Raw genomic sequence first — 21,411 nt, 5'->3', positions numbered from 1 at the left:
CCCCCGGCCTCAATGTTGAGCTTGTCTGGATATCCTTCACACATTCCTTTTATATAGCATCTCTTTGTCTGCCACGTTTTTGTTTCTTGTCTCTTCTCATCCTTCTTCTTCTGCATTCAAGTTGTCTCTCCTGTCTCTGCCCTCCTCTCCAGTCTCTCCTCGGGTTTTGCATTCCCGTTCCTTGGGTCGAGCAAAGCACCAGGAAAGAAGAGAGAAGAAAAGACAAGTCTTACAGTTGCTATACTGTAAGCACCACCACACCTACCTAGCCCATCATGACTCTGGAACCTCGCATCCACGGCATCGGGGAGCCCAAGCTCGATGCCGTGGGCACCTTCTACGTCTGCTTCTCCGCCATCTGGACCTCCATCCTGGCCGGCGGCATGTACTTCCTGTACAGGAAGCGTGAGATGCCCATCATCCGAATCCGTGGTCTCCCCCTATCCTTTGGCGGAATCATCTTCCTCCATCTCTACTGGATCGCCGTCCAGACCGGATACATCTACGGCCCGTGGATGTCCGCCGGCGTCGAGTACTGGATCATGAGTATCTGGGTCCCGTCCGGCATCGCCCTCTTCCATGCCTCCAACACCCGATTCCTCTACGTCGCCGAGATGCAGAAGCGCTACATCACCACCACCGCCCTCGAGAGGAGGCGTTCCGCCAACAAGAAGGGAAAGACGCTGCTCGACAGGTGGCGCGCAAAGGACCACACCACGCAGATGCTTATCCTTGTAGGCGCCGGTATGGCCTTTCAGGTAAGATCCTTTTTTCTTGTTGTTGTTGTTAACCCTCCTCTCGGGAGGGCTTAAAAGGTCCCGTAAACTGACACAGAATGGATGCAGCTCTTCCTGACCGTCTTCATGTTCCTCGTCTCCCGCAAGTTCCACGATTCCTTTGGCATCCCCGGTACCGAGGTCCACGGCGACTGGGCTGCTCGTAAGGCTGCCGCCAGCAAGGGCTGGGAGTGGTGGCCTTCGGTCTTCTGGCAGTGCATCTGGGCTTGGATGGTCGCCCCCTACACCCTTTGGCGCGCCCGCCACCTCCACGACACTCTCGGTTGGAGGCTTCAGACCATCGGATGCTGCGTCGCCAGGTCAGTATGCACTCTAGGGAAACGCCTACGAGATACCGTGTGGCTGACGTGTACATCCTTGACAGCCTCCACGCCACTCCCATGTGGCTCATCGGCATCTACGTCCCTGCCATGGCTCCCGTCAACAAGTACTGGATTCCTCCTCAGTGGTAAGCCATCCTTCTCCGCCCGCCCTCGTCGACGACAGAAGAAGAAGAGGGAGGGAGAGCTGACGAGACGTTCGGGGGACTTCCAGGATCGCCGTCTCCATCATGCTCATCGAAATCTTCACCATCTTCCTGCCCTGCTGGGAGGTGCTCAAGCAGCAGTCTCTCCGCCACGAGACCCTCGACTCCATTGCCCGCTGGGAGGCCCGCAACAAGGCCGGAGTCGTCAACGGCGGCTCCCTCGACACCGGAAGCACCCTGACCAGCGGCGGCAAGAAGACGCGCAAGACCAAGGCCGGGTCCGTACAGACCAACACCTCCGACAACTCGATCCTGACCATGGAGGCCCTGGAGCACACCCTCATGAAGAATCCCGAGCCTCTCCAGCAGTTCTCCGCGCTCAAGGACTTCTCCGGCGAGAACATCGCCTTCCTGCGCCGCGTGGGCGAGTGGAAGGCCAAGTACTACCTCCCCCGCGCCGCCGGGAACGTCATGTCGGCCATCTCGGAGAAGGACGGCGCGCCGATGAGCCCCACCGCCGAGGTGGACATCCGGTCCAGCTTCGAGGACGCCCTGCGCATCTACGTCGACTTCATCAGCTCTCGCAGCGCCGAGTTCCAGGTCAACCTGTCGTCGCCCGACTTCAAGAACCTGGCCGCCGTCTTCGAGAACGCCGCCCGGATCGTCTACGGAGACGAACACAGCCCCGACCCCGCCACGCCCTTTGAGAACCCGGGGTGGCGCGTGGGAACGCACTCGTCCCACTCTCACGAGTCGGACAGGTCCGACGCCACCATCATGGAGAACATCCGCTTCTGGGGCGACATCCCGGACGAGTTTGGCGAGAACGTCTTTGACGATGCCGAGGTCAGCATCAAGTACCTCGTCCTCACAAACACCTGGCCCAAGTACGTCAAGTCCCGTCGTTCCATGGACTGTAGCGAGATGAGCCACGAGTTGGGCAACGGTCGCTGCATATTCACCTCGGAGGCGTAGGGGGCTGGCTGCCTCTTCTCCGCTTCCTCTCGTCTCTCTCCCTTCTTCTCTTCCCTGTAATATTCATCGTCTCGGGAGCGACGGGATACACGCACGCTCACTATACACAACTTATTATATATTAATGATCTGACATGCTGCCGATGAGGGCCTTCCTCTCTCCCCAACAACTCGTCTTTCTTCTCTGGGACGGCTCTCTTGAAGAGGTACTCACCTGGGCTTCTCTGCGCTGTCTATTCTCTTCATTTCCGTTTTCCCTCTGGACGCCCACAGCTTTTATTTTCTATTCCCTCTCTCCTCCTTCCTAGCAAGCGATCGGGGAGGGAAGGGAAACTCACTCATCTGGTGGTTGTTGGGACCTCTTCAAGGGTTTAAAACTCACCGTCCCATGTCTTGGGTTTGGTTTCTCATTGGAGGGGATAGGACTGATGTTTTGACGATACCTTTTTTCCCTCTTTTTTTTTTTTTTTTTTTTTTTTTTTTTAAATTATCGCCGGACGGACGGATGGGGGCCTTTTTTTTTTTTTTTTTTTAATGTGGAAAGCGGGAGTAATGGGGAGGAGAGATTAGGTCCCCAGCGGGAAAATGTCAATAAAGAGACACATGAAAACATCTTGCGAGATTCACTCTATTCGGTAACATGGAAGATCTGTCAAGGTGAATTAAATGATGAGTGATCATGATGATTTCCATTGGCGAGTCACTGAGATCACACCTTGGCTAAGACATGCATATCCACAACCTGGACACCGTCATACCATCAGGCCACGAGTGAGCGCAATATTACATACTAGTGTTGGGTTTTATATTTCTTCATGTTTATCCAATCTTTGTCTGGAAAAGAAAAAAAAAGAGAGAAAGATCCTTTGTCCTTTCCTTGAGACCTGTAGTCGTCGATAAACTTGCTTTTCTAACCTGATGTTGAAAGTTCCTCATTCGCCTTCTCCCTGCTCTTTTTGTCTTGAGCCAAGGACCGGTTGTCATGGCATGATGAAAAGCCTCTTCGTAATGCCAACTTTTCCTAGATTGTTTGGTGTGACATGTGCAAGAGGTTCGAAACCCCTCAAGAAAAAAGTTCCACGGTTGGTTTCCCCCCTCATCTCTTGTGGGATATTCCTTCTCAGTGCATGGTATATCACGCCTGCGATGCTATGATGGCATATAGATTTGCGCGGTAATTCCTATCATAGATTAGATATCCCGGAACCGTCACATATAGAACGATGCCATTTCTTGCCACGAGCAGGATCTCTTCTCCAGCGCGGCCCTTCATCTTCCTTTCAAGCTGCCGCAGTCCAGCTAGCAGGAACCACCCGGCGCACATGTTGCGATTCTCGATGTGCCCGGCACCGTGGTCCCCTTGTTCAGAGCTGAGACACCCATGAAGGAACCAGCTCATCGGACGGGACCTGCGGCTCAATGGTATCGTCGCTAGCTGTACCTAGTGCATATTGCTTGATTCTCCCTCCCCTCCGACAATCTCCATGTCACTCACCCCTCCCTCCCTCCCTTCCATCTCCACCTCCGTCTCTCCACCTTTGAAGAAAGCAGGACGGGGGGACGTGAATCTATTGCTCAGCTTTTAGCACCCCGCCTCCCCGCCCTTCAGATGGCAGATGAGTTGTTGTTTGGAGTAGCTGCTGGCCGGAGAGGACTATTGCCTCCGCACAGTAGTAATACCCTGTTTTCCGTCGAGAGGAAAATGTGACATGTCGACTTTCGGCTCTCCAGTAGGACGTGGCGACACATTCTGACCTCCCCATGACGCGGCCGGGACTCGAGATGGAATGCATCTTCTCCTTCATCACCTTCCTGGCTTAATCGTCCCATGAGCTTTCTGCTTCCCAAAAGATCGTTCGTTGGTGTGATGTGAATGTGATGCGTAGATCTCTCCTTGGGGTATGTACGATCGTTTGCCCATCTGATTCGATATCCTTCAATTCGTGGACTCAGTTTCGCTCTGCCTGTGTGGCCCCTTTGCATAAGTCCTCACGTGCTTTCCATGAGGTTTCTCCAGTTGGGGATCGTCATGTCGATGATCTCAAGCCATCTTTTCTTCTTTTCTTTTTATGCTGACGCAAGGGACGAGCGAAGAATCAGAAACACAGGGCTATTGTTCTCGACAACAGCTCGGCATGGGAGGGGGGTGGCAGATTAGTAGTGTTCCTGCTCTCCGCCACGCCTTTGGTTCGCGCCACCAAATCCGAACCCTTGTGATGATTACTCTCTGTGTCAGTCTGGGTTGTTGCCAGCTGTATCGTGAGATGCCAGCTAGGCTAGCTAGCTCTCGGCAATAGCGGTATCGCTAGGAATACGAGTTGTCCGAGGAAGGGCATAGGAACGCCAAGTATTTTTTTTTCCCCTGTTCATGGTCAACTGACTGATCATTTAGGAATATCACACATGACTAGAGAGCTGATCAAGACAGAATTGAATCACCGTCAATCAGCCTACTCTCTTTTCTCGTGAGGAGGAGGAGAGAAGAGAAGAGAGAAGTTCTCTCGTCTCCGTGCATAGCCTGCAAAGCTGCGCTCGTTGTCGAACTTCGCCATCCAACACATGATGGAATAAAGAAAATGACCCAGAAGGTACTTTATTAGCCGCCTTCTGAGACACTCCAGAAGAAGGTACCGGGGACCCCGATGCACCGGTGATCGCCAAGGTACCTGCATACGGAGATCGGGGTGAAGAATAACTGGCATGAAGGCGTATCAGGGGCAACGGTAAACTACGCAGCACCAAGCCGTCACTTACCAGAACGAGGGGGTGTTCCCTCTCTGTTTAGCACTCTCTTTTTCTTTTTCCTAACTGAGACATTGAGGAACAAGAAATGTGCATGAGCCGGGATATAAAGATGAGTGGCATGTCCGGCACAACGGTTCTACAACAGTCAAATAACCCATGCATTACCATACATACACGCCCCCCCCGGCTAGCCCTACTCTCTCGGTCCCATGTTGGCGGGATGAACAAGGTGTCAGCCTCCAATCAGTGGGCATCCGTCTCGGTAGACACATGCACGCTAGCATCCTCGTTACCTCTCTCTTCTTCTTCTCTACCATCACGCCCTGCGGGGTGGGGCAGCGAGGCGTAGTGTGTAACTGACATGAACGAGGCGTATGTGTGAACGAGCTTAGGTTGATTTTTCCCTGTTGAATTAACAATCACACAAACATGTCGCACCTCGAGAGAGATATACCTACGTCTTTGTTCGATACATGCTGTTCCCCTTGCTGGACCCTTCACCACAAGTGGAGATATCTCAGATATCTCATCGTTGAACGGCAACGACATTCCACGCTCGGCCTCGATGACCAAGACCTGCAACTTCCGTCAACTCCCAGGGCAACGCTGATATCTCCTCCCCTCTCGCACGGTTTCTCTCTCACCGTACGACGGCGCCTGAGTCTGTTGCCACAGACATTCACACTCTCACACAGACCCCACACCCCCAGCAACCGCACAGAGATTGGGCTCCCACTAAGCAACAAGCGGGACATCTCTTGAGGGATGATGATATATCTCGCCCATGGAAAAGAAAAAGAAAGAAAAAAAAGGGGAGGAGCATTGTGGAGGGAGTGGTGTGCCGCTGTTTGACCTCGTGATCCTCTCTTCCTGTCTAAGATGGGATTCAGACTCGAGTGTTTTCTCTTCCCGCGCGGGCCCTTCCTCCCGAAGGAAACGACATTCATGGCAATCAGCATTCTTTCAAAGATATAAACCCCTATCCCGGGTGTCCTTCGATCGAGGAACAGAAAAACAGACAGCAGACATCGTGGCTCAGGTACGCAACGCAATACCGACATCGACAAACAATAGCAGCCCCCCATTGTTCGTCAGCATCACCTTCTTCCTTGTCCCCCCTCCTCGCCTGCTCTTCTCATCCCTCTACTGCCTACCACGCTCCCTCGGATCATACCTGGATGGTTGCTTTCTTTGATCTTTGGAGTATCCAGCACAAAGGACAAGATGCTCTCGGAGCAAGACTTGAGCGTCATCCGCTCCTTTGAGCAGGGCACAGCCACTACCTGCCCTTACCCCACAGTCACTTCATCATTCTACCACCATGCTCTCTCCTACCCTGATGCCATTGCTGCCCGGGACATGTCGTGCTCGCCTCCCCGGGAACTCACCTACCTGGAGCTTGCCAGCCGTGCTCAGAGCCTAGCCGCCCAGCTACGTGGCCTGGGTGTAGGTCGTGGTCAGAGGGTCCCCATCCTGGTCAAGCGTGGCCTCGAGATGGTCGTCGGTATCTGGGCTGTCCTGTCGTGTGGTGCCCAGTACGTGCCCCTGGATGGCGGTGTCGTCCCCGAGACTACCATCCGCACAGTCATCGAGCAGTCTGGCGGTTCTGTCGTCCTATGCATCTCCTCCACCGAGCACCGTCTGCACGAGATCCGTCAAGACGTTGCCGTGGCCCCCGTCCTCATCGACCCGCACTGCCGGAGTGTCCGCGGCGCTGCCCTTCCAGACACCCTGCTGGACCTGGCCACTCCGGACTCTGGCTGCTATGTCATCTATACTTCCGGTATGTCTCCCGTCTATCCTCGCCTTGCCGTCTCTGCTCTTTCCTCTTCTTCGCCCAGAGCGGGACCGCTGACACCCAATCAGGTACAACGGGGAAGCCCAAAGGGGTAGACGTCACTCACAGGAATGTGGCCAATCTCGTGTGCCAGTCGCCTGGTGACCTGGGTGTCCGGCCTGGAACATGTGTGGGGAGCATTCTCAACATCAGCTTTGACATGGGTAAGTTGATTACAATGATGAGATCGCACTACAGGATAGTGTCCCAAGGGAGAGGAGGAGGAGAGGAGAGGCTGACAGACGTCAACCATCAGCGGCTTGGGAGATCTTCACCTGCATGTGCAACGGGGGTACTCTGGTCATCCGAGGCTCCAAGTGGGAGCCCACGCTGGAGCAGATCAACGTCCTCATCTGCACGCCGACCATCCTGTCCAAATACAGCCCAACTCAGTTCCCTCGCATCAAGACCGTAGCCACTGCCGGCGAAGCTTCTTCGCAAAAGTAAGTGCTCTTCCCCTCCAGAGATGATCGATCCCCTCTGCCCGTGTCGAGCTTCACGCTGACGATGAGCTTCCAGCCTGGCCGACCTGTGGGCCATGCACACCACCTACTGGAACTGCTGCGGCCCGACCGAGACGACCATCGTCAACACCATGTCCAGGCACGTCGTCGGTCAGAAGCTGTCCATCGGCAAGCCGACGCCCAACAACACCGTCTACATCCTCGACGACGACCTCAACCGTGTTCCCCTCGGCTCTGCAGGATCCATGTGGGCGGGCGGCCATGGTGTCTCGCGCGGATATGTTGGTCTCGAGTCTAAGACAAAAGAGTGCTATCTGGCAGACAAATTTGCCGACGACGGGTACGTCATGACCCCCCTCCCTCGCCCTGAAGTCATACGATCGAGGGCGATCCGTACTGACATGGCCCTTCCCCTCCAGATCGTGCATGTACAAGACGGGAGACCTCGGACAGTGGGGAGAGGACGGCGCCATCGAGATTCTGGGCCGTGCCGATGACCAGGTCAAGGTCAAGGTAAGATCCAATCATCCTTCCCCTCCAATCTCTCTGCGCCGATCAGCCGGCTCACGCAGATGGTCACATGTATAGGGCTTCCGCGTTGAACTTGACGGCATCGCCGCCACATTGGCCGCCTACCCGGGTGCCACCAGGGCGACGGCACTCCTCATCGACGGAGAGATCCACGGCTTCGTGTCCCCCGACACGCACAGCGCCGAGGCCATCCTGGAGCATGCGCGCAAGTCGCAGCCGTACTACGCTGTGCCCTCCCGAATCCACCTCCACAGCCACCTCCCGTCGACGGCCAACGGCAAGATCGACAAGAAGGCCCTCCAGGTCATGGCCAAGGCGGCCGAGTTCATCGAGAGCGAGAAGGAGCAGTTCCCGGAGAAGAGCGTGGACCTCGAGGCCAACATCGAGACGCGCTCCCTGTCGTCCACGACGACGCTCAACACCGCCGAAGCGGCCAAGCAGCTGACCGACGACATCCCCGAGAAGCGGCACGGACAGCCCTGGCGCGGACTCCGCCACCGCATCCTCATCGTGTACCGCCGTCTGTTCAGCATCGTCTGGCTCATCAACGTCGGCTTCCTGGTTGCCCAGATGATCGGTGGCGACGAGGACGACCAGTGGCTCGAAATCCTGACGGCCGCCAACCTGCTGACGGCCATCCTGATGCGTCAGGAGCTCGTCATCAACGCCCTATACACCGCGGCATGCTCGGTCCCCAGGTCGTTCCCGCTGTGGATCCGATCGCGCTGCGCCGACATCTATCACCTCGGCGGCGTGCACTCGGCCACCGGAATCTGCGCGACCGCATGGCTCCTCATCTCGACGGTGCGCTCCACCGTCGCCCAGATCACCGACGGCTCCATCGCTCACCTCAACCCCAACGGCCTGGCCGTGCTGGTGCTCTCGTGGCTCCTGTGCCTCGTCTGCACAGCCTTGGTGGTCTTTGCCTGGCCCAACTTCCGCAAGAACCACCACGACCTGTTTGAGCGGTACCACCGGTTCGGCGGCTGGACGGCCCTGGCCATCTTCTGGGTGCGCGCCGTGCTGACGATTGACGGAGAGCGCTCCCGCGCGCAGCAGCTGGCTCTCGCGCTGGTCCGCAGCCCCACCTTCTGGATGCTCGTCGTCGCGACCGTCAGCATCTCCTTCTCCTGGATGCTCCTCCGCAAGGTGCCCGTCGAGACCGAAGTCCTCTCCGACCACGCCGTCCGGCTCCACTTTGACTACACCACCCCCGTTCACGGCAGCTTCACGCGCCTCTCGCAGCGGCCCCTGATCGAGTGGCACTCATTCGCCGCGATCCCCAAGCCCAAGCCGGCCGGGAAGGGCTATTCGCTCATCGTCTCCAACGCTGGCGACTGGACTCGCAACTGCATCCAGAACCCGCCCACGCACATGTGGGTGCGCGGTCTCCCCACCTGCGGCGTCATGAGGATCGCCACGCTGTTCAACCGTGTTGTTCTCATCGCGACGGGTTCCGGAATAGGCCCCGTCCTTGGCCACGTCGCCCAGCCGTCGTGTCCCACCCAGCTGCTCTGGTCGACCAAGGACCCCGAGAGGACTTTTGGCAAGGAGATTATGGACACCATCCACGTAAACATCCCCGACGCTGTCATCCACGATACCAAGGTCAGCGGTCGGCCCGACCTTGTCCGCATGGGCTACAACATGGCCCAGAACTTTGGCGCCGAGGCCGTCATCATAATCGCCAACGAGAAGATTACCAAGAAAGTCGTCTACGGCTTGCAGACGCGTGGAATGCCTGCTTATGGCGCCATCTGGGACAGCTAAACGTCAGCCAAGCGTCAGCTGAACACACCGAATCCACACACACACACACACACACCAACATAAACAGACACCAACACACATTCACTCAGAACCTATCGGTATATTCTCCTTTTCTCCCATCTGTCTATTTCGAAAGGGTACATACATATCTATAATCTCTCTCTTCCCTCTCCTCATCATTGTCTTTCCTTTGTTCTCTAGACTCGCTCGATATCTTTTTTCCTTTGTCCAGGGTGTTACGGGTATCTGTTCCATAGGCGGGAACTTTTGACGCTAAGAGCTTGACGGGATCCACCCCGTGCGGGTTTCTTACCCTTTTCTTTCCTTCTCTTCGTTTTCTCTTCTTCACTTTTGATGCGGTCGCTCTTCCTTTCTTTTCTTTCTTATTTAATTTTTTTATATTACTTTCCTCTTTATATACTGGAAGCAAATAACGCCAAACTATCTCATACGACCTGCTTGCTATCGCTACTATCCTGTCGAAGAGTGACTAACACATAATATTATAGAGGACTGCACCTACCAAGACAAGAGTTATCCTAGATAACATGTAACACAACGCGTTAGAAAGCGTCTATTTCCGACGTTATCCGTCGGTTAACCGAGTCCGACATGGACGGGAAGGCGCGACCGCTGCAACTTCCTTAGTGGGCGGCTAGATCCGCAAATGGCGGGGCAGCATGCAGAATATTATTACGCTGTGACATCTTATCAGATCGCCTGACCAGCTTAGCCGTGCGGCGCAGCGCCCCTATTACGCGCAGTCAGCAGGCATCCGTACGCCGTGTTCCCTCCAGGACACGTTCATTTAATACCCATGGCCTTGTAGGGGCTTCTGCACAGTATCACTACCTGTGCATTCGAGTTGTCCAACCAGAATAGGAGCATAGGACGACGACGCTTGTTTGATACAAGCCGTCCCTTCCATGTTTCCCGGCCATTAATCATGGCGACACATACGGCTTCTTCGTCCGAAGACGCCCCTTTGTTAGAGTACGACTCGACGACTCGACACAGACGGCCGGAGGAAATAACGCGCATCAACGGCGGCGACGACGACGGTGCCCGCCATCGCGGGATTTTCGGTAGCGGCCCATCGTCACCCACCTCATCCCGACGGCGACGAAGCAGCTATGAAACGGCGACGACGACGAAAATCTCCTCTGGTGTGGCCCGTATGGCTTCCATTTCGGAGAGCCTGACGACAACGCAGAGGTCCGTCATATTCTTCAGCATCTTCCTGGTGGGGTATGCATACGGACTGGAGTCTCAGGTCAGGTCGGCGTACCAGCCGTACGCTACGGCCAGCTTCTCGATGCACTCGTACCTGGCCACCATCAACGTCCTGCGCAGCGTCGTAGCCGTGGCCGTGCAGCCGACGGCGGCCAAGGTGGCCGACATTTTTGGGCGGTTCGAGGTTGTGGCCTTCTCCATGCTCATGTACACGGTGGGTATCGCCATCGAGGTCAGCGCGGGGTCTGTCCAGATGTTCTGCACCGGGTCCGTCATCTACCAGATCGGCTACACGTGCGTAGTCCTGCTGCTCGAGGTGCTGGTTGCCGACTTCTCGTCGATGCGCGCCCGCGTCTTCTTCAGCTACATCCCCGCCATGCCCTTCCTCATCAACACGTGGATCAGCGGGAACGTCACGTCGGCCGTGCTCAAGGTGGCCTCGTGGCGCTGGGGGATGGGCATGTGGGCCGTCATCTTCCCCGTCGCCTGCTCGCCCCTCCTCCTGTCGCTCTACTACCTTGAGTACCGCGAGACCCACGGCCGCCAAGGGCGATTCTACAAGGGCGAATACCCCAGCCAGACGGTGGGCCAGGTCGCTTCCCGGCTGTATCACCAGCTCGACGCCGTCGGCCTCGTCACTCTGGTCTTCTGCTTCTCCCTCGTCCTGATGCCGCTGACCATTACGGGCGAGAAGGTGCATCACTGGCGCGACCCGCACATCGTCGTGCCCCTCGCCGTCGGGCTGGCCCTGATCCCGGCCTTCGTGCTCTGGGAGAAGCGCGGCGCCCGCTTCCCTCTGGTGCCCTTCCACCTGCTGACCGACCGCGGCGTCTGGGCCGCCCTCGCCGTCCGCAGCCTGCTCAACTTTGCCTGGTACACGCAGGGCAACTACCTGTACACGGTGCTGGTCGTGGCATTCGACTTCCCCATCCAGAATGCCACGCGCATCCTGTCCTTCTTCTCCTTCTTCGGCGTCATCAGCGGCGTTGCCATCGGCCTCGTCATCTACAGGCTCCGGAGACTGAAGTACATCATCGTGGCGGGCACGTGCATCTTCATGGGCGCCTTTGCCCTGCTCATCCGCTTCTCGGGCGGTGCCACCCCGGACAACCGCGCCGGTTTGGTCGCCGGTCAGGTCATCATGGGCCTCGCGGGCGGCTTCTTTGCCTACCCGACCCAGGCTTCCATCCAGGCCTCTGCGTCGCGCGAGCACGTCGCCATCCTCACGGGTCTCTACCTCTCCTTCTACAACGTCGGTAGCGCCCTGGGAACCTGCCTCTCGGGCGCCATCTGGACGCAGACCCTGCCCGGTCTCTTGAAGGACAACCTCAGCTTCCAGCCCGACGACACGCTCGCGGAACGCATGTACGGGTCGCCCTTTGACGTGGTCAAGAACTTCCCCGTCGGCACCGACATCCGCTCGGCCATCATCGACAGTTACCACCACGTGCAGTGCATCCTCTGCATCGCCGGCTTCTTCGTCTGCATACCCATGGTTGCGTTTGCCCTAGCGCTACGCAACCCTAGGCTATCGGAGCACCAAGTTCAACCCGAGGCCGAGGCCGGAGACGACGACGACGCTGACGCTAATGTCTCTGTCGGGAACGAGTACCATGACGTCGAGGGTTCCATGCGTCCCTGAGACCAGATGAAGCCGAAACGACAAGCTTGGCCTGAAAAGGCGTGGCCGTGGCTGAACAGCGTTTTCTTCGGTGAGGTGAGAGCAATACTAGCAGGTTTTGAATTTCCCCGTTGACCAGCGATGCTATATATTGTCTTCTGTGCCCGTCATTTCCATACCCCCCTTGAGCAAATTTTTTTTTCCCGCTTTCCTTGCCATTCTTTTTCTTTTCTTTTCTTTTCTTCTTCTTCTTCTTCTTATTGTCCCTTCATGGGCCCTCCACAGGGCCAGATATATTATATATATAGTTGGCATTTCCATTTCTTTTCCCCATCGGAACCTCCTGGCCAGTTCTTGGTATTTCCCTTGTCCTTTTTGGACTCATTCTCACCCCCTCCTTCTTTCCTTTCTCTCTGCCGGCATCATATACAGCCAGTCAATTGGCAATTGCAAAAAGAAGAGCACATCCAGAATACATCATACACATGTCGACTTTGACGTTCCGTGTTCCGAGGCTGTGGCAAGGCAAAGCTGAACTCGAGCGTTTCGACGTACGATCAGTAGCATTATCTCGTGGTAGTCGCATTAGTTGAAGAAATAAACAAGACTTCATTGCCGAAATGAGAAATAAAGGAAATAAATTAAAAAAAAAAAGGGTACAAGGCCTAAAAAAAGAACAGAGCCGAGTCAGCATGGCAAACAACATCAGATGAGCCATGCATATGGACGATGTGAGGCGACATGCTTGGCAGAGACTTGGCATGTCGTCAATGCCGCAAGAGGCGATGAGGGCCTAAGCGAAAGGAGACAGGCTGCTGATGCACAGCCATAGCCTAGAGGCCTAGCGCTGCATCATTACGTCGTGCGGAGGGCGGAGAGGCAGTCTAGCTATTTTATGGAGCCAGCTGTTTTGCTCGTACGAGAGTGGCGGTAGTTGAACGGAGGACCACATAATATATTAATAGAAATTAATGTTCAATCCCCAACAGTTGCATGACAGCAGAGGCATTGCGAGTTGGTATCCTTGACCAAGGTAAGGGGAAGAGAAACTTGCATGAATTTGATTGTACGGAGTGCGGGACGGATACCGAGAGTGATGGAGAATGTCATGTGGCCTGAGGCTCCAAGGTCACGTGCACAGCCAAGCCCTCTGTTCTCGTCCCGCGTCATATTTGTGAGTGACGGGATGGTAGTTAGTTAGCTAGATGATCATGGTCAGTCGCCATCTCTAATCTGTACAGATTACAGATCAGTTTCTCCTCATTTGGTCTTATACAGGTGCACGGCAGGGGAAGACGAAGAGAAGGAGAACGGGGAACCGATGTGGGGGGATGGGAAACGGCCATGTCTGCTCGTACACTCCGGGTACGGTGCGTTGCAGGTTGTTTTGGTAACGGTCATATTATCTTCACATGGGTGTTCAGCAAGGGGAGAGACGGGAACAGTACAGATTAATCTGTACAGATTACAGATTACAGTAGCAGTGCAGATTACTATTACATGTATCAACCCCCTGTGAGGGAAACAGCGGAACCAAACGAGTCAGCATGGACGAGCATCGTCACTAGCTTGATTACTCTAATCAAGACCGTTGCCGAAGAGAGCAGTTTGAGCAAGATTGATGATGGGTCGGGAAGGGGGGGGGGGGTGGTTGGGGGTTGGTGAGAGGGTAGCGATTCCTCTCGTATTCGTCCCACGAAAGAACAGGATGGAAGCAGAACAACTTTGGGGATGGGAGAATCGGAAAGGTCGACAGGGTTGCACTGGTAATAAGAAGAACAAGAATTGACAGATGGGCTCTTGAGTCTTGACGCCGAGAGATTGCCTTGCCAAGCTTCGTCTGTACTGTACACGGTGTCGATTGCTTTTAAGCATCATCCTTCCCTCGTATCTGCGTATCCTCCTCGTATTGGCCCTCCTCGGCATCGGCGGAAGAGCCAAGACTTTCTTTCTGTCGACCTCTGCTGAGACTGGACCCTTGAGACCCCACGAGACGGCTTGGACGGTGCAACTCACACGCCGACTATTACCATACGATGTGTCGATGCCATACTCAGGCTTGGGAGGAAGAGCCTAGACAAGGGAGAAAAAGGGGGGGGGGGGCGAGGGCGAAGATAAATTTAGTTAATCAAAACAAAACAAACAAAAAGCTCGTGTTCTTGATGGTGGGGTTTCTTTCAATTCTCTTCGTCGAGACGTTGTACAGTGTTTCTGTGGATCACCTGGATATACAACAATGCAACGTGGGTTATGTGGGTACGCGTTTAGTTGGGCCTTGGCGCACGGACAAGTCGGTTTTCCTCAGTGCTGTTTTTTTTATTAAAAAAAAACTCTTTTTTTTTCTTAGCTATACTCGTACTCGCTAAAGGCAGATGATTATGACGATCATTCGTGCGGTCGCCGAACCGGCAGAGAGAGGAGAAGATGCCCGACGTCATGGTTGGGTGAAAGGGGGGCAGGGGGGGCGGGGGCAGACCTGAAGGGTATCGACGACATTTTTTTATTTAAGAATCATCCTCTCCTACTTCTTCAATGTCTCTCTCCTCTTAGAATCTCCACGCACAGTCTCATCAACCCAGCCACTTTCTCTGTATCACTCTCTCTACTCCTCTTAATATCTAATACCACTCTTCCTCCCCTCCCAACCCAATCCATCGTCCACCATCCATCACATATACACACGTGCATAGCCAAACCGCCAACATGATCAGCTTCATCACCGCCGCTCTCGCCCTCGCCGGCTCCGCCGTCGCCCTGCCCACCGCCAGGGCCGCCAACGCCACCGTCGACGTCTTTGGCATCTTGGCTCTCCGCTCCGCCAGCCCCATCCACTACGGCAGCGTCTCTGCCTCGATCGGCAACCTGTTCATCAACCGCGCCCAGGACGCCGAGTGCGCCAGCAACATCTCGAGCGCCGAGTTCTACATCAAGGACGGTGGTCTCTTCCTCTACGGTGATGGCTTCTCCAACGAGACTCAGCAGGTTTACGTCGACCGTTCCGGCATGGGTATGTCTCCTCTCCCCTCCCCTCTTCCGCCCAGCACGACAGTGGCGACGACGGCAACGGCAACGGCGACGACGAAGCGGTATAGCTAACCCGGAAACAGGCCAGGGCAACGTCGGATACGTCACCTCCAACACCCCCGCTCCCCGCAGCGGCGAGCTCACCGGCTGGTCATTCAACAGCACCGGTGGCAACCGGTACCTCCAGTTTGACGGTGCCAGCCTGCTCGCCTGCCCCAGCATCGACAACTCCTACGCCCTCTGGGTCGACGTCGGCGTCGCCGCCCCCGGCGGAAGCACCGAATGCCTCGGCTTCAAGGCCCTGGCCGCCGACATTGCCAAGCCCGTCCCCTGCAAGTACAGCCCGTAAGAGGGACCCGGTCACTACCGACACTTGGAACGCACTGCATATTGCATACACATGGCGACGCATTAATACCTCCTGCCCGTATATAATCCCATTCATATTACCAGCCACCTTTATATTTAGTTTAGAAAGCATCAAAATGTGAAAATACCTTTTTTTCTCTCCTGAAGACTTGCCGCGTCGATCAAGATACCATCTCTCGTGCCTCTAGCCCCGCGTACAGTTCCATCTCCAGGTAGTCAGTGAGACGTGGTGTTTGAGACGAGTCACTCGACCCCTCGGACGAGCTCGAGTATTTGCATGTACTGATGATGACAATAACGTACGTTTTGACAATAACATACGTTTTGAATTACCCAATTAGAGCTTCTTCCTCTCTACCGCGGCTCAGGTCCGAAGAAGAGAGACTAGAGCTTCCATGAGACCCGCAAGCTCAAACCGGGGAGGGGGGACATGCGCAATGCCCTGCATGAGGAATGTATCAGGGTCCAGACTCTCTAGACTTAAGAGACAGCCCCGCCCCCCTCCCCCCCATTGGCGTATGACGCACCATCGTTGTCTTGATTAGGCAATCATCTATCTTGGGCTTTCTAACACGACAGACGCTCCCACACCTGCATGTATTCAAGAGCACGGCGCCGTCTTCGCCTGTCTTGTTCTTGCTTCTGCTCTTCTGTTTTCCTGTTCCTGTCTCTTCCTGCTGCCGGTACAAGTTGCGGACCTTTCCCCCGATATGCCTGGCTATATTTGTTCGAATCGATCTCGTCTCACTTCTGACATGGGAAGATGGCAAGGGCGTGAGCGGTGTAGTCGTATGTCGACGTTGTGATTCCACAGCGTCAGCTGACCACGCTGGCGCCTTCGGCCTTTGCTCCCGTAAGGATCGTCAGAACCGGGTTATCGACAATTCGAAGTGGAAGGGGGGGGGGGCGAGGTAAGACGGCGTGCATAAGCAATCAAGATTATGTCATGTCATCAGGACGCAGAAGAATTATTAACATCTACTATCTAGTAATGATATCTAGCAAGGAGCGGGGTTTCCGAGGCTTGCTCTTGCTCTTCGTGTGAAGATGAAATGGGTATAAATACGTGGCTAGATGCCGACGAAAGAAGGATTACGGAGAAACATATTCGACCCAGGCTCGAGCAATCCTCCCCTCCCTCCGATATTGACATCTCCCCTCTATCTGTCCCGTCTCCGTTTCGTTCGATTTACGAGAAACATTGACATCGAGAAATGCCTGTCGACACGCTCAGCCTCGAGGGCAAAGTTGCCATCGTGACCGGCTCGGGTCGCGAGAACGGCATCGGCGCCGGCGTCGCCCTCGCCCTCGCCCGCAACGGAGCCTCCGTCGTGGTACACTACGTTTCCGACTCTGTAGCGGACCGCGCCGCCAAGGTGTGCGACATGCTCCGCCAGGCCGGCGGGCAGGCCATTGTCGTGCAGGCCGCCGTTGATACGCTCGACGGAGCCCGGCTCCTCGTCGCCAAGACTCTCGAGGGCTTCAAGACGGATAGGATTGACATTCTCGGTACGTTTCTGCCCTCTTCTCCCTTTTTTTTTTTTTTGACTCTGTCAATCAGAGGCAATAGGTGGGAGGTAGAAGGAAGCAAGAACTGAGACATAAGACCGAATAGTCAACAATGCTGGTGTCGGCTTCCTCACCCCCATCACCCAGGAGCCGAACCCGGAGGAACTGGCCAGGATGATGAGCGTCAACGTCCTCGGCCCCTTCTACATGGTCAACAGCGTCACGCCCCATATGCCCCGAGGCGGACGCATCATCAACGTCAGTTCTACTGCCGCCGTCAGGGGTAACCCTGCCATTTCCATATATGCTGCGTCCAAGGCGGCTTTGGAAAATCTGACATGGACTTGGGCTGAAGAGGTACGTCATTGCTCCCCCCCCCTTTCGTTATTCCCTGCTGTCTTCCTCTCTCATTCTCCTCTTGCTTAGGACAAAAAAAAGAAAAGAGGAGGATGAATGGGTGAAAATAATACACGAAACAGAGAAACGAAGAACATGAGCCAAAGAATCAGCTAACTCTCCGTGTTTCAGCTCGGTGTGAGCAAGGGAATCACCGTCAACTCCGTCGCACCCGGTCCTGTATTTACCGACATCTATCCCGAGGGTACGGCGGAGCAGATGTCGGCTACCGAGATTTCCTTGACCCGAATCGAGAAGCGCGCCGGAACGATTGAGGATATCGGCGATTCTGTGCTCCTCCTGGTCAATGAGAAGTCGAGGTGGATCACGGGGCAGAATGTCGGCGTCAACGGGGGCGTTTCACGATAGGAAACTCTCCCCGTGACACATTGCAGACACATACATCGATGTAATCCCATCATGGGCAATCGATCATCAGTACATACCACAATCGATCAGCCATCCAAGAGCGTTTCTATATCTTGCCGTAGCTATTTCATTTCATCGTCCGTATCGGCCTCTGGCATGTTCGGAAGCGACAAAGACATTGCGTACGATCTCGCCCACAGGCATGAGAAGCCAATGTCTCTCATAACATGGCGACGAATCTGACGCTTGGTCGTATCGCCTTTTACGGATCCGGTGCTTCCGTGATGACAGATCTCTACAGGAACCGAGTCACACATCCTTCTGTGAATAGATTCCAAACATGGCATATACCAAGCAGAATAAAAGAGAGAGGAAGAGGGCGTGGCCAATCGTGGCGATGCATGGTAAGCATCGGGTAAGCGTAGAAATGTCGGATCAAACAGCTGAATGAGCCTTGCAGGAGTGGTTCTTCTATGAGGGCACCCCTGATCTGGCCGGAACAGCCTATTCCGGTTGATTACTCATCTACGTGAAGGGCCTCGTGGTAGAGTATATAGGACAGCTCATAATAGAGCTTAGGTCGGGCGACTTTTGCGTCTGATCCTTGGCCGTTTTTTGGCTCCATGGCTGTGGACAGTTTTGCCTCTGGAGGTCAAGGGTGACTTGTCTAATCCTTGAGGCTGAAGACGACTCGGAATGCGTCCTGGGGTGAGTCAGGCGAGTCCTACTTTTCTGCGCACACGCAAGAACTTTGGTTTCACCCTATTTCCATCTTGAGGAGCCAGATCAGGAGGGCATAGTTGAGATCACAGATACAAGACATTCATTCAATGTCTTCAACCCACCAGGAGCAGATGGTCGGAGGAGGAAGACGCCCGCATCATCCAGCTCTGAGCAGGTGGGGTGAAGTGGGAGGATATCTTAAAGAGGCCCTCTGGGCGAGGTGCCACGAGTTGTCGACCTCGCTACCAGAACTATTTCGAGAGGAAAAGCCAGTGGAGCGAGGATGAAGAGGACAGACTGACACAGCTCCCACGAGAGGCGAGCCCATTCCGCATCGCCTGTACAGAATGATGACGATGCTCATATTTCGGCAGACACAAGGGTGACATGTGGGCCGAGGCGGCGGAGGAGCTGGGAGTCCCATGGCGAGCCGTCGAGGCCACGCACTGGCAGCTTGGTTAGCAAGACGTGGTGCGGAGGGCTGGATCTTGCCCCGAGGGAGCGAGTGCGTGTCTCAGACCCGGTCGCTCAGACCCGGTCGAGAGGTCGGATGGGCAGGAGAATCGGCGGGTTTCCCGCCGGCAAATAACGGTCTCCTGTCACGATACCTCAATCAAGAGCCGTTGCAGTATTGCTGAAGTGAGGCCACTCTTAGCCAATATCCCCTCCGCCCAATTCCCGCTCAAAACTCAGCAGCATGGCAATTGCCGGACGCGTTCGAAGCACATTTCGATGCTCATTCTCTTGGGGAAAAGAACTTGTTCGATGACTCTGGGAAGGCCATCGATTGGTGTATATCGGCCAGCCCAAGCTTGATGGCTTCGCGTATGCTGCAAAGACACCTGAATTCCCTGGTCTGGTCAGTTGTTGTCTTGGAAGGTACGCTTCCTTTCAAGTTGAATGTACTCGACCTGTCTAGAGCACTTAGGTTCCCTGCAGCGATGAGAGACTGATCCATAAACGGAACGTGCGACGCAGCGCTCAATTTCATGGCAGGATCCTGGCACACGATGTAGCTGAAAAATTCCCTAGCTAAGGTAGAAAGAGTGTCTCAGCTAAAGAATCAGGGTGACTAGATACTAGTAGTGGTTCTGACGATTATAATGAGTCTCAGTATAGAGCGTCGTGATCATCTCTAGGGATCGTAAGTGAGCCCAGCCACGCGGGGGATCACCGTGATCCTCTTATAGTATAGAGAAATGGTCTTTAGGAGAGAAGGTAAGAAATAAAAGGCGGGGTCTCTCTCTTAGCACGTGATCTAGGCCGCATATTCAGGCCGCACGTCAGACCGGTCGTGACATTCAGCTGTTTGATCGAATAAAGGAAGCTGTTGGGATGGCACTTTCCGTACTATAAAAAAAGGGGGGCTAAATCATGCACATTTCCACCTGTTCCTTCTGAGTATTCACACTGAGTTGAGTCTGAATGTAGATCAAAAACCAAAAAAAAAAAAAAAAAAAAAAAAAAAGCACATTTCCGCCTCTTTCTCTCCCTCTCTCCCTCTCTATACCAGCAGAATCATTCATTTTACCATGTCTGCCCAAGAAGGACAAGAGGGTAACGCCGCTGGCAGTCAGCCAGACCAGGCCGAGGAGCTCACCGCAGAGCAGCGCATGTCCCACATCGAGAGCCTCATGGCTCGCCTCACGGCCAACAGCCCCATCTACAACATGCTCGTATCAACGGCCTCGCTCGTCTCCGTCACTCCGGGTGTGGTGACGACGCACCTGACCCTGACGCCCGCGCACGTCAACAGCCGCGGCGGCCTCCACGGCGCCGTGTCGGCCGCCATCATCGACTTCACCACCGGGCTCTCCATTGCCGCCTGGGACCTGCGCAGCGTCACGGGCGCCAGCGTCGACATGCACATCAGTTACCTGTCCACGGCGGCCGTCGGGGACGAGCTCGAGATCGTGGCCACGGCCGAGAGGGTGGGCGGGAATCTGGCCTTCACCACGGCCAGGCTGAGCAAGATTGCCAAGGATGGCGAGAGGAAGCTCGTTGTTCTGGGGCAGCACACGAAATATGTCAATCTTCCTAATCGAACCAAGTGAATACGAGTCAACAATTATCCTTGTATCTTTTACTTTTATTGCTAGAAACTGAAGAAGAAAAAAACTGAAAAAAAAAACTGAAAAAAAAAAGGAGAGAGAGAGAGTGAGTGAGTGAGTGAAAAGGATGTTACCAATATTCAAGATATTCAAGAAACCCCTACATTCGGATCCGATATACACCCTTCTCCTTCTCTCGGACAAAGCTCCTTCCCCAATGATGGAATTCGGATCCGACGAGCCGCCCCCACCTCCCTTCCATCAACTTCTATCAACCATATACTCTGAATTGACAACGTTGAGAGACACCACCCCAATATCGATAGATCATTCCTTTTATCACTTCCCTGTCACTTCTCGTGTACTTTGGCCTCTCTCTCTCTCTCTCTCTCTCTCTCTCTCTTTTCCAGGATGGATATGTAGATATCGGGGACAGCGGGAGGATGTCATTGCATGGAGAGGATCATATATCGAGCCGATGCATCGATGATTGTAAATGCGGTCGAGGCTTGGCGAATAGCGAAATCAACG

General features: G+C 54.7%; 6 protein-coding genes across 6 annotated transcripts; all 6 read left to right on the top strand.

Annotated features, from left to right (window-relative positions):
* Positions 1 to 275: 275 nt before the first annotated feature.
* Positions 276 to 2,238, top strand: GMORB2_4884 (uncharacterized protein; the record flags this gene model as incomplete). The annotated part of the gene is made up of 4 exons (XM_035466858.1): positions 276 to 758; positions 846 to 1,096; positions 1,162 to 1,245; positions 1,332 to 2,238. The coding sequence occupies 4 exons, from the start codon at positions 276 to 278 to the stop codon at positions 2,236 to 2,238; spliced, it is 1,725 nt and encodes a 574-aa protein (XP_035318017.1).
* Positions 2,239 to 6,207: 3,969 nt separating this feature from the next.
* GMORB2_4883 (Acyl-CoA synthetase (AMP-forming)/AMP-acid ligase II) lies at positions 6,208 to 9,585 on the top strand (the record flags this gene model as incomplete). Its single annotated transcript, XM_035466857.1, has 6 exons — positions 6,208 to 6,766; positions 6,850 to 6,984; positions 7,077 to 7,263; positions 7,340 to 7,624; positions 7,704 to 7,797; positions 7,873 to 9,585. The coding sequence occupies 6 exons, from the start codon at positions 6,208 to 6,210 to the stop codon at positions 9,583 to 9,585; spliced, it is 2,973 nt and encodes a 990-aa protein (XP_035318016.1).
* Positions 9,586 to 10,531: 946 nt separating this feature from the next.
* GMORB2_4882 (MFS transporter, SIT family, siderophore-iron:H+ symporter) lies at positions 10,532 to 12,460 on the top strand (the record flags this gene model as incomplete). The annotated part of the gene is made up of 1 exon (XM_035466856.1): positions 10,532 to 12,460. The coding sequence occupies one exon, from the start codon at positions 10,532 to 10,534 to the stop codon at positions 12,458 to 12,460; it is 1,929 nt and encodes a 642-aa protein (XP_035318015.1).
* Positions 12,461 to 15,142: 2,682 nt separating this feature from the next.
* GMORB2_4881 (cell wall protein) lies at positions 15,143 to 15,806 on the top strand (the record flags this gene model as incomplete). Its single annotated transcript, XM_035466855.1, has 2 exons — positions 15,143 to 15,446; positions 15,547 to 15,806. Coding segments are annotated over 2 exons (564 nt in total), but the record flags the coding sequence as incomplete, so codon positions are not given.
* Positions 15,807 to 17,046: 1,240 nt separating this feature from the next.
* Positions 17,047 to 18,106, top strand: GMORB2_4880 (3-oxoacyl-[acyl-carrier protein] reductase; the record flags this gene model as incomplete). Its single annotated transcript, XM_035466854.1, has 3 exons — positions 17,047 to 17,341; positions 17,448 to 17,698; positions 17,870 to 18,106. 3 exons carry the CDS (start codon positions 17,047 to 17,049, stop codon positions 18,104 to 18,106), a joined length of 783 nt encoding a protein of 260 aa, XP_035318013.1.
* A 2,255-nt stretch (positions 18,107 to 20,361) lies between these two features.
* Positions 20,362 to 20,883, top strand: GMORB2_4879 (uncharacterized protein; the record flags this gene model as incomplete). The annotated part of the gene is made up of 1 exon (XM_035466853.1): positions 20,362 to 20,883. One exon carries the CDS (start codon positions 20,362 to 20,364, stop codon positions 20,881 to 20,883), a length of 522 nt encoding a protein of 173 aa, XP_035318012.1.
* Between the last annotated feature and the right edge of the window lie 528 nt (positions 20,884 to 21,411).

The sequence above is a fragment of the Geosmithia morbida genome (genome assembly GCF_012550715.1).
Source record: "Geosmithia morbida isolate 1262 chromosome Unknown scaffold_26, whole genome shotgun sequence".
Taxonomy (NCBI): Eukaryota; Fungi; Ascomycota; class Sordariomycetes; order Hypocreales; family Bionectriaceae; genus Geosmithia; species Geosmithia morbida.
This window is presented reverse-complemented; position numbering and strand designations above follow the sequence as displayed.